Raw genomic sequence first — 12,394 nt, forward strand, 5'->3', positions numbered from 1 at the left:
GACACTCAATAATTACCTAGCTGTGTGGCCTTGGGCAAGCCACTTAACATCATTTGCCTTGGAAAAAAAAACCCTAAAAAATTAAAATAAAATAAAATATATAGATTTATTAATTTGACTGCTGAGTTATTGGATAAGAGTCAATACTACCAGATCTTAGGTAAATGAAAAGAGCTGGACAGCTAATCATTTTACTGACTATACTATAGTTTGTTCAAGCTAAGTAGTCCTAATTAAATCATCTCCCTAATAATTCTTAGAAAGTGGTTATTAGGGGCAGCTAGGTGGCGCAGTGGATAAAGCACCAGCCTTGGAGTCAGTAGTACCTGGGTTCAAATCCAGTCTCAGACACTTAATAATTACCTAGCTGTGTGGCCTTGGGCAAGCCACTTAACCCCATTTGCCTTGCAAAAACCTAAAAAAAAAAAAAGTGGTTATTATTTTAACTTACCATGTGGATATTGAACAAACCACTTCTTAACCTCTCTGGGTCTCTTTTCTTGTGGAGCTAACATTTGACAACATTGTTTTGCAGAACCATAAGGAAGGATTTTTTTCATTTGGAGAGAAATTTTGTTAATATTCCTGCTAGAGGAGGAGGCACCTTGTTCTCCAGGAAGATTAGCTAGGAGTGAGGTTATGATAGGACCTAAAAACAGGTTGCCATGAAGATCACATCCTGGAGGTAGTGGTATATGGTTGGTTGATGGAGTAGACACAGAACTGTGAAGAACAGGGAGAGAGTAACTTCTAGATTTAAGTAGGGAGTTGTCATCATCCTGAGGCAAACCTCTGTTCCAGCTACTAAAAATTTTGGTAATTTACTGGTTTATCTGGATGAATCTTGTACATTGTACCTTTGTTACCTATTTAAGTGCATTCATAACAAAGGATAATCTGCCTACCAGTCCATTTGACAAGGAGGGGAGAATTCCAACATCATCAACATAAGGCTTCTTTAGCATTGAATCTTTAGCATTTTGACTGAAAAACTAAAAGAAAACTTTAAAATGTGGTGAAAGATATTAGGGTCCAGGGACTCTAGATTTAGAACTGGTAGAGATTCTAAAGGTCATCTAATCCAATCCCCTCATTTTATATAAAGAAGCTGAGATCCAGAAAGGTTGTGAAGTTTCCAAAGGTGGGGCTTGAACCCAGGTCTTCCTAACTCCTGGTCCAGAAAGTAGAGAGGCACAAGTAGAACACAAAGAAAGAAAGGAAAAGGGAAAGATATTCTGTAGTGGAAGAGAAAAAAACTTTTTTTTCATACTGCGGAGATCATTTAAAAATATGTCCTGTGAGCCTTAGCAGAACTTTAAAGGAGATAAAGATGTATATCAGCAGCATTATTATAACTAACATTTATATAGTATTACTATGTGCAAGGTACTGTGATAAGCATTTATACTTATACCTCATTTGATTCTCATAACAATCCTGAGAAGAAGATATTATTATTTTTATTCTTATTTTATAGATGAGGACAACTGAGGCAAACAGGTTAAGTGACTTGGCTAAGGTCACACAGTTAGTAAATATCTGAGACTGAGTTGAACTCATCTTCCTGATTCAAGAACCAGTAATCTATCCACTGTGCTCCCTAGCTCCTATATAAATACATATATAAATATATATATATATATATATATATATATATACATAAATACACACAAACATATATGTATGAGTTTAAAAATCATCAGTAGCAATCTATATTGGGAGATGAGATTTGAAAATGAGAAGGAGGAAGCTGTTCCTACCCTTGAGGCACTTTGAAATAAGACTAGAGCTGTGAATAAAACAAAAGTCAGGAAACCTAAATGGAGTGTTTATTGGTTAATCTACATTTTGACTCTAGACAGCTACATTGTGTAATGAAATATAGCAAGGGAACATGGACCAGCACTGTATTACCTTGCAGCCACTGAAGAGTTTTGGACAGATTTTCTCTGAACATTTTAAAAGGGCGCAGTTGAGCCAACATCAGCAAAAGTAGCTGACTCCAAGGAGAAATCTTTCATCTAACTTGTCAGTAATAAATGTGTTTGAACGAAAGCATCCTTAAGAAATAAAACCATTGTCTAGGTATCTTATAGATACCTCAAATAAAGAATTCTAAACATAGGGTACTTCAGAAGCAGAAGGCAAAATCAAAGAATGAAAGGGATTTTTGTCTTTTGATTTGATTCCATGTCTTCTCTGAGGTGATAACAAAAAAAAGTCTATTCCATATGAATACTTTTCATCTATAGAGTGAAGCCATTTTGAAAAAAATAAAATTAAAATAATAAATATATAATATATATAAATATATAATAATATATATAAATATATAATAATAAATATAAAATAATAAATAAAATTTAAAAACCCAGGTACTCCTGACTCTAAGGCCAGTGCTTTATCCACTACGCCACCTAGCCGCCCCAGTGAGATAATTATTTTACCAAATGTCTTGGTGTTGGAATCATCAGATAACTGTCTATATAGGAAACTTAAGTTTAAGGTCTAGGTCTACCACTGTATGACCCTGGTAAAGTCCATTAGACTTTTTTTTGCCTCAGATTCTTCATCTACAAAACTGTGATAATAAGAATCATTGACTTACCTACTTCTTAGAACTATGAGGGAAAAGTGAAATAGTACAACGGAAAAGGCTTTGGAAATATTTTATTGTTCTATAAATATAAAATATCATTATTACTTTGTGTAGTAGATATAAAGTTGACATAGAAGCTGGAAAGACCTGCTTTTAAGTCCAGGGTTCAAGTCTTGCTTCTGACATATGTCAGTATGGTGACCTTGGGAAAGTCATGTAACCCCTAGTGCTCCAGGGAGCTCTCTAAGAAGAAGAAAAGGGACTGATTTGCATTGGTGGTGGGAATTTTCTCATTGGGAGTTCCTCTGTATCAGTGAAATTATAGACCTGGTCCCTACCCTAAACTTTTAAATAATGTCTGATTTGGGTTGCTGGTAAGAGCTGTACAACACAGTAGCCCACAGCTTAATAAGACTGTACATTGTCACTGTGTGGCACAGTAGGTGGATTTCATGTCTTGGACAGCTTCCAACTGGACCTCCTTAGGCCACTGGTACTGCTGCTATTTTCTTGGGTGGAAATGATGCTTATGCCCCCATAGAGAAAGAGATCAGCTTGTTCTCTTCTGTTTTGGAAAATATTGATTTTTGCTGGGAAATACCTTGCCAAATACAAATATCTTGAAACCATTTGATTAAGATGAAAAAAGGGAATTTTCAGCAGCATGATTTTTAGGTAAATGACAGCTCAGATGGTCTGATAAGGAAAAGGGCCACATAAAAGCTTTTGAAAATGCTTTCTGTCTGAGATGGAGATTTTAAAAATGCAGGAATGGTCTCCTAGTTTAAGTGACCATCTATCACTTGGCCTCCTTTTCTCGCTTTGCTGGGGAGGTAGAGTTTGAGCTATTGAGCACTGAGCTATTTTTCTCCCTCAATATGTCCTGCCAAGCAACATAATTCAAACAAAGAGCTTCCCTTTGGCTTGAGGGCTGGTGATCAGTTCCTGAAAATTCCTAAAATCGAATTACTGTAAATCGCACTGTAGTTTTACAAAGTACACCTGAAATACGATGCTCAAGCACTGAATCACGAGAAGTCGTTCAAATTCTCACTTGTGACAAATGAACTGAAGACAGCCTATCTATATATTTATATTTATATTTATATTTATATTATTTATATTTATATTTGCCAGGAAACTTTGAAAGGATCAGGGGACTCAATTTAACCAGCATTGATTAAATGTCAACTATATAAAATGCATGAGCAGTTAGGTAGCACAATAGATAAGAGTTCTAGGCCTGGAGAAAGGAAGACTCATCTTCCTGAATTCAAGTCTTGCTTTAGACAGTGACTAGTTGCATGTCTCTGGGAAAGTTACTTAATCTTCTTTGCCTCAATTTCCTTATCTATAAAATGAGCTGGAGAAGAAAATGGCCAACCACTCTAGTATCTTTGCCAAAAAACCAGACCCAAATGAGGTTACAAAGAATAGGACACAAAAAAGATAAAAAAAAAGATATAAAATGCACTAGACTTTGGGGAAAGAAAGATTCACATATATGTGTGTATAGATATATAGGTATATATGTGTATATATATATATATTATGTATATATATGTAAAATTTCAACCCTCAAGGAACTTATAGTCTAAGAGGAGTGGAGGAGATATGACAGACACAGGAATATATGATACTCCAGAGAGACAAGAATGACAGGAAAAAAAACAGACAAAAGCACCCAAAGAAAAATTATTTTTGGAGAAATCATTTTCTCTTGGAAGAATTATATGCCAGTATAATACAGTGAAAAGATCACTGAATTCAGAATTTTAAGACCTCCATTTTAGTTCTAACTCTGATGTTTTCCGTATCTATAAGCATGTCTGTTTCCTCATATGTAAAATGAGAATAATATTTTTACTACTTACCTCACAAGGTGCTGTGAGGAAGGTACTTTAGAAATCCTAAAACAGTCATAGAAAAAGGGGACTTTACTGTCATAAAAGAGCAGGTGGACTTGGAGAATAAGGATTTCAGTTGTAATAGATGAAAGCATGTTTGGAACAACATTTGAGGCAATTAGAAAAAGCATAAGACCTTAAAATAACTCTAGTCCAGTTTGACTAGAATGTAAAGTATATGAAGGGGATTAGAGTGAATTTAGGTTAGAAATGGAGCCAGGTTGCAGGATTTTTTAGCCAAATAGTGTTGTAATAGGAAGATTATTATGTTTGTAATAGTTAGATTAATATGTGTTTTATGTTTGAGCGATGATTTGGAGAGTAGGGTAGACTAGAAACAGGAAGACTAGTTGTAGAGTCTCAGTTGTCCCCATGAGAGGGATAAGGTTCTGAACAAGGATGGTAGTAGTTTGAGAGGAAAATGAGTGGTATTATGAAAGTAGAATTGTTAGGACTTGTCACCTGACTAGGGTTAGGAGTGAGGGGAAGGGAAGAGTTAAGGATGTCTATGGTTTTGTATATGAGTGACAAGAAATGCTTTTAAATTTAAATATTCAATTCAACAAATCATTATTAAGGTCAGATTTAAAAAAACACAATTGTTTCAAATATATATATATATATATAAATGCAAAAAATGAGACTAATAAATGAGATGAACTAGATCTTATTATACAGGCAGGCAAATTTGTCTTCATAAAAACTAAAGAGCTTTAGCATGGAGAAGAGAAGGCTGACTCAGTCTCCCTAGCCTTCCTAACCCCTACCTTCATCCTCGTTGACTTCCCACTCACACTGATAGCCTGAAAAGCATCTTGGTCTCTCAGGTCTCTCAGACATCAACTTTCTTAACTGCTATGACCTCTGACTCCACCCTGCAACTACCCTAAATAAGCAACTATACCTCAAACTCACCATTGCCAAAAAATGTTCCACATTCAAGATTTTGAACCCTGAAATTGTCCTGATTATAATTTCCTTTCCTTCCACCTCTCTCACTGACACCAATACTAAACCTATTCATTCCTCTTTCAATGACCTTAAACCCCCTTACTGTGGTCTCCTTTTACTGAGTGCTCTCTACCTTTGAATACTTTGTACCTTTGACCTATTGATCAAGCCTCAAATTTGGTTCACTCCCCCCCATTTGCTTTCTCTGCTTCAATTTATGAGGTACTAAACAAGAAAGAAGAATAATGTAATCATGCATAGGTCTTGAGACCTCTGTCATCCTTTGAAACTGTTATCTTATATTTCTACTCTTTTTTTTTAACCACTAAACTCCCAGAAAGAATAGTTTATACTCCCTGCTTTTTCTTTTTTACCTTGCATTCACTCTTCATCCCCTGGCAATCTAGATTCTAACCTGTCACTTAATTGAAATTACTTTCTCAAAGATTGTCAGTACTCTCTTAATTGCTAAATATGGTAGTCTTTTCTCAGTCTTTATCTTCCTTTATCTTCTCATAGAATTCATTACTATGGATTATCTCTCCACCTGGTCACTCACTTGACTTCTGGTTCTCTTAGTGTTTTCCTATATATGTATATATAATACATGTTTATAGAAATATTTATATATATATATATGTATGTATGTATGTATGTATGTGAGAATAAGAACTTTTCTGTTGTCCTTGACTTAGTCTCCCCAGTTCCTCCTACAAAATCTTGCACGCTTTTATCTTCTATAATTGAGTTTTGTGACTCTGGTTCCGCTCCTAACTATCTGATTTTACCTCTTCAGTCTCCTTTACCTTTTCATTATACTCTACTACCCCAAAGTCTGGACATCTTCCAAATCTCTGTCTTCTTTCTTTCTCTTAGTAATTTTCCATTCATTCTAATGACCTGAATGCACCTTTGTCTCTTAGAATGGACATCATCTTCCTTAATTTCCAAGATCCATTTGTTTCTATGTGCTTATCTTCTTTATACAAACAACTTCTATATTTTTAAAATGAGTACTAATCTCTGCCCTGAGCTCCCTTCTCACATCTCCAACTGCCTCCTGAACAGATACCACATCTGAAATTAAACTGGGCGTCTCCCCCTAAAACATTTATTCTTTCTAACTTTCCTGTTTTGTTGATATTAGCATTATACTTCCAGGTTTGTGGACTCAAAACCTCTTCATCATCCTGGAATCTTCCCTTTTCCTAACCCTGTCCAAATAGTTGCCACATTTTAGTGATTTTTTTCCTCAGTCTTTCTCTTCTCCACTTACATGATCTATCACCTTATGTCAGACCCTCATCACCTCTTACGTGGCCTATTGTAAAAGCTTAACAACCCTCCCTGATTCCATCCCTCACAGTTTCCATATAAGTAGATAGGCCTTAACCATTTCTATCCCCAATAACCATCAGTGGCTCATAGCTCTTTATAGACATGATGGATGTAGTAAAAGATGTCAGGAAGATAATAATCCTCCCTCATTCAGACAATAACTGGAGTAATGAGTTTGGGGCATTGCATTTTAGGAAAGATCAGATTTAGAGGTAGAGACAGGTTTACAAGAACATTTATACCCAGATATCAACTAACGCTAATCAGGACTTGATTTATTGTTTTATTATTTGTGTATATTTTGGAAAGTGACAGGAAAAAGTGAATATTATAAGTTAAATTTGTCATATGTATTACATGTAACATTCCCCCCCCAAAGAGTTGGTAGTTAAACGTTTACCAGCACACACTGGGGTAGAAGTCATTAATCCATATCTTAATGTGTTCAATTGGAAAAAATTATGGGTACCATAAACTAAGATAAATAGGATCCTTGAAAATTGTTCTGGGTTCATATTGTTTATTTACAAAAATGTGGCAAATCTGTTCCTTGGCCAGTTATTGCTTTATCTATTGCTCATTTCTCACTTTCCTGGTAACTTGTTGAAACTAGGAAAATATTTTATATGTGGAATTGTGTGTATATATATTCTATATATATATATTTGTATATGTGTATAAGACTGCATATATGTGTGTGTGTGTGTGTGTGTGTGTGTATTTAAGTTTTTATTTAGCTTTTTTATGACTCCAAACTGGTGTAAAATGTTAGGTTCACAAACAGTGGGCTAAGGGTCTACTTCAAAACATTCTAAAATTCATCCATCATCAGGACTTCATTCATATTGTTCTATCAAGTGGAGCATTTCATAGGATTTCAGAAATTAGCTATTGATTGTGAGTGTAGTATAAAATAATGCTCTTTAAAAGAACATTTGTATTATCCATGAAAGGATGCCTAATATGAAAGAGGCTCAGAAAGAGACTCCCTTAGTTGGAGTTTAAATGGTTCTTTTTGTATTGATAATATGTGTTGAATTTTCAGGGTAACATAAACTAGTCTTTAAAATGTTAGAGATTTTTATATTATAAATATAACCTCAACACATTGGACTTGATGAAGTAAAGACTACTATTTGGCTTATTTTGATTCATGTTACATAGCAAGTTTTAATGTCAACCATGTGTTAGAGAAAAAGAAAATAATGAAGGATTTTAAGTGAAGTAGTAAAGCCATCTTTTGTTTTTCATCCTTGGAGATCAGTCTTATTTAGGATGGAACTGAGACTTTCGTGATATAGCGTCACAGAGTTATTTACATGGAGAACTGAGAATAACCTAATTGATTTAAATGCTAAGTTAATCTAGTTAATCATTAATAGAGAAAGATACTGGTTGCTTACTTTTGAAATTCATTTAGGCATTTCTGTATTTGGGGAGAAATTTATAAATGCAGCGTAAGGCTTTAACCAAAGATTTGGCACTCATCAAAATGGTATTCTCTCCAATAGTATGGTAATGTCTGCTGCTTTATGGTGACACTGCTATATTCACGTGCATTATTTAGCTAATTCAATTACATTCTATTTCAAAAGGAATAGGTATAATTGTTTTTGTGCTCACTTTTAGAAATTTCGCTGAAAACCCAAGCATCCTAAGGAGACATTTTATTCCAATCTATTCTTTATTATTTACTGTTGTTCCTAACCCAACTACTTTCCACAGTAGAGACTTTCTAAGGTCAAAGAGTAGCTTAAAGCAACCCTAGGTTTATCCAAATAGTTTACTGAGTTTACTTCTGCATCTGTATTTTGTGAATACTTGATGCTGTGTATTTTCACTCTCATAAGTTCTTTATTCATTTCATCAAACAGTTAAGTTCAAGGGGGATTATTTTTTACACCCCAACAGTGGCTCCTGATGATCCCAGCAGAAAAATTGATGGTGATACCATTCTCTTTTCTGATGTTCAAGAAAGCTCCAGTGCTGTATATCAATGCAATGCTTCAAATGAATATGGATACTTACTGGCAAATGCCTTTGTGAATGTTTTGGGTAAGGTGTATCCTCATAGTTTGTGAATGTGTGTGGGGGTGGGGAATAAGTATTTGTGCAGTCATGCTAATTCATTAAAAATATTATCTCATTTGATTCTCACTACAATCCTGGCACGGTATGTACGGTTATTATCTTTATTTTACAGTTGAGGAAATTGGGGTAGATAGAGGTTAAATGACTTGCCAAGAGTCATTCTAATCCAATAAATATTGAGTACATACTACAAGCTGAGTATTGTGAAGCAAGGGAACAGCAAAAAGAAAGACATAATTTGCAGAAAATGGCAGACAACACAAAAAAAGGCAGAAAAATGAGGTTTGGGGAACAGTATTGGATTTCTTCTGTGGAGCTGAAACCAATCAGAGCAACAGAGGTAAAATAGAGTAAGCTGAGAGTCCCATTTCTGCCCTTTCTAAAAGAAGGCATTGGAAGAAGTTTGGTACTCTGTCCTCCAAACAGAGAGAAGAGGCTGAGGAACTTGGTCAATCAAGACTTGATTTGTAGCACAGATATGATTTTAGAAGTGATAAATTTATCCTGGGAGGGGCAACTTGTTGAATGGAAACCAGGCAGTGCAGAAGAAGCAAAGAGGAATATTTGTTTGAGGCCAGGTCCAGCTTGCTACCATATGCATCATCTACCTTTTTCTCTTTCACTCATATCTCTTAGGTCTCATTTTAAAAAATAAGAAGTTAACTCAACATTTTAAAAAATTATTTTAAATTCCCCTTATTAATTGGTTGCTTTTTGTACTCCTTGATCTATGGGAAAGAAAAATAAGATGAGATTGAGTAATAATCTTAAAAATCCATATTTTGCTATAATTTCTGCATTTAAGTCCGGCAAATTTTTAATTGGTTTCCAGTTATTCACTGGAAAATGAGAATCATATCCTTGACCTTTACTTAATTCATAAATATATTCAAAAATATATACTACTTGTTTGTGGTAAAATGTTTAGATAAATAATTGAAGAAATGTGCTATATAGGTATTTAGTGAAATTTATATTTCATTTATTTCTATAACTAATGTTCCAAGAAAGAAATTACTCATTGAAATTACCTAAGTAGCAATTTTTTAAACTTATTTTTAACTTATTTGTTTCATAATACTATATATTTTTCTTTAACTATTTAACTTTGGTATTTCCCTTTTCAAAACCAAAACAAAAGTCAGGAAGGTTTGCCAGAATTTGAGAAACTTTATAATAGGGGTTCTTAATCTGAAGGCCATGAACTGTTTTATTTAAATACAAATTTTGATAATTTAGTATAATTGGTTTCCTTTGTAATATTTAATATTTTATGTATTTAAGAAAGGGTCTAATGATTTCATCAAAATCCCCAAAAGTATCCATGACCCTTTAGAAATAGAGAATTAAACATTTATTTCAGAAAAGATAGTTCAACAACAACAACAACAGTCCTAGTGAAAGTGTTGGAAACCAGGACCTTTTGTCTTCTTAATTGTGCTAATTTCTTAATCAAAAATAGACTATGTATAGAACTCTGTGCTTTTCTAAACTAAGCTGTCAGACTTTAACAGAGCTAGGCTAAGAGAGAAAGATTTAATATGAAGCTATGCAAGAAAATAAAAACAGATTACTATTGATGACTACATTTTTGAGTCTGAAATGTGTCTATTTTTTCCCATTTTTAGCTGAACCACCACGGATACTTACTGAAGCAAATTTGCGGTATCAGGTCATTACAGATAGGCCTGCTATGTTAGATTGTGCTTTCTTTGGTTCTCCTATTCCTACCATCGAATGGTAAGGAACGGTACCTGTTTTTAAAAAATTAAGACATAGTTTCCTTTATTCTTCTTTTTTATCTTTTTTCCTCTTTTGATTAGTTTTCCATGAAAAAAGGATGTTTTATTAACATACAAACCAATCTTTAACATAAAATAAAGATAATATAATATAGAGAGAGAATGATAACTTGTAAAAATAACCATATTAATTGTATTGATATGGTTGATATGTTTTGAGGTGCAAAGCTTCTCAAAATGTGGTGTTCTTAATTTTTCAAAAGTTTTCATAGATTGTATTACTTCAACTATAAATATGTTGTCCTTTTATTCAGAAAATAAAGGAAATATAATAATACTGATTTTTATCTCAATACTGTGTATAGGTTAAGAAAATGGGCCAGCTGTATATTCACGATAAAACATAACCAAATGATCAGTTCTCCTGTTGGTTTCCTCACAGTGAAAAGAAAATGAGAGAAAAGCCCATAGCACACTGGATAGATCCCTTGTGGTACACTTCATAGAATACCTGGATGAGTCAGATAGGCTAGACAAATTTTCCTGAATGTGTTATGAATTTTTTTCTGGAAGGAATACTCATATCAGTGAACTCTCACATTCAGTGGAGTGCTATGTGGGAACAATCCCTAGGAAATAACTTGGGACTTTTCTAAGTAGAGGGGAGATGTACTTGGAAAGGAATCAATTGTTTCTTAAATAAAGTTTTGAATATTTAAAAATATTAGTGTTGTCTTCACAACATCCTATTCTGATGCCTGATTATGTCATGGAGGTAATCTGGAATTTCCAAAGTTTAAATCAATAAACTGAAATGTCTAATGGAAAGTTAAAAAGATTTTGGGTAAGGTACTACACTGAATCAATTTACTATCTTGAGTACTTGCCTAGTTAGATCCAAAACAAGTCTCTTTACCATTGAGGATGGTGTTGTGGAACCATGGAAGGAGCACCAGCTCTGTAGTCAGAGAACCTGGATTCCAGTCTCATTTCTCATATTTACACCATATGAATTAATCTCCCTGGGACTCAGTTTCCTCATCCGTAAAATGAGCATGTTGAATTAGATGGTCTCCTGGGTCCCTTCCAGCTCCAGATCTATGATCTTATAACCTAAAGGTTGGTCACTAAGGACAAATCCTTGGATTATGACAACTCATGAAGAGTTAGAAGAGAGAAGGTGCTCAGCCAGGGACGAAATGGCAAAATGTGGGGAGTCAGAATCATAGTTGGGAGGGGAATGAAGTAGAGTTAGAATGGGTCCTCCCAAATGATGTTGGCCTGGAAAGGAGTTCACTTATTGGAGAAAAGCCACTGGTGTAATCCAATCTCACCAAGTTGTTCATTCAAAGTTATTCTCTCAAGAACCATTGAATGAACCTCTACTACATACTTTTCAGCTCTGTGCACCTTTCCTTATTGTTGATGTCATTATCTGAGGAACAGAGATTTGAGAGAGCTGAGCAAGAGAGCAAATGATATTGAACTGGGGTGGGGATAGGGGAGAAGACATCAATAAAGAGACAGCTAGATGTCTTAGTGGATAGAACATTAGATCTAGAATCAGGGAAACCTGAATTAAAATTCATCCTCAGACACTTAGTAGCTATGTGACCCTCTAGGCAAGTCACTTCAAATGTTTACCTTGGACCAGGAAATGATAAGCCATTCCATCATCTTTGCCAAGAAAACTCCATGAATAGAACTGGTGTGCTACTCTACAAGGTCACAAAAGTCAGATGTGATTAAATAATTACAAGAACAGC

The 12,394-nt window shown here is 34.5% G+C and overlaps 1 protein-coding gene across 15 annotated transcripts in view; it reads left to right on the forward strand.

Moving 5' to 3' along the window:
* NRCAM (neuronal cell adhesion molecule) overlaps nt 1–12,394 on the forward strand; it is a 302,674-nt gene that overhangs the window by 240,372 nt on the left and 49,908 nt on the right. For all 15 annotated transcript variants that reach the window (XM_074193908.1, XM_074193918.1, XM_074193911.1 and 12 more), the window contains 2 exons: nt 8,707–8,850; nt 10,515–10,626. In XM_074193908.1, the coding sequence (XP_074050009.1) occupies nt 8,707–8,850; nt 10,515–10,626 (256 nt within the window). The remainder of the gene's footprint in view (nt 1–8,706; nt 8,851–10,514; nt 10,627–12,394) is intronic.

The sequence above is a fragment of the Macrotis lagotis genome, chromosome 7 (assembly GCF_037893015.1).
Source record: "Macrotis lagotis isolate mMagLag1 chromosome 7, bilby.v1.9.chrom.fasta, whole genome shotgun sequence".
Lineage (NCBI taxonomy): Eukaryota > Metazoa > Chordata > Mammalia > Peramelemorphia > Peramelidae > Macrotis > Macrotis lagotis.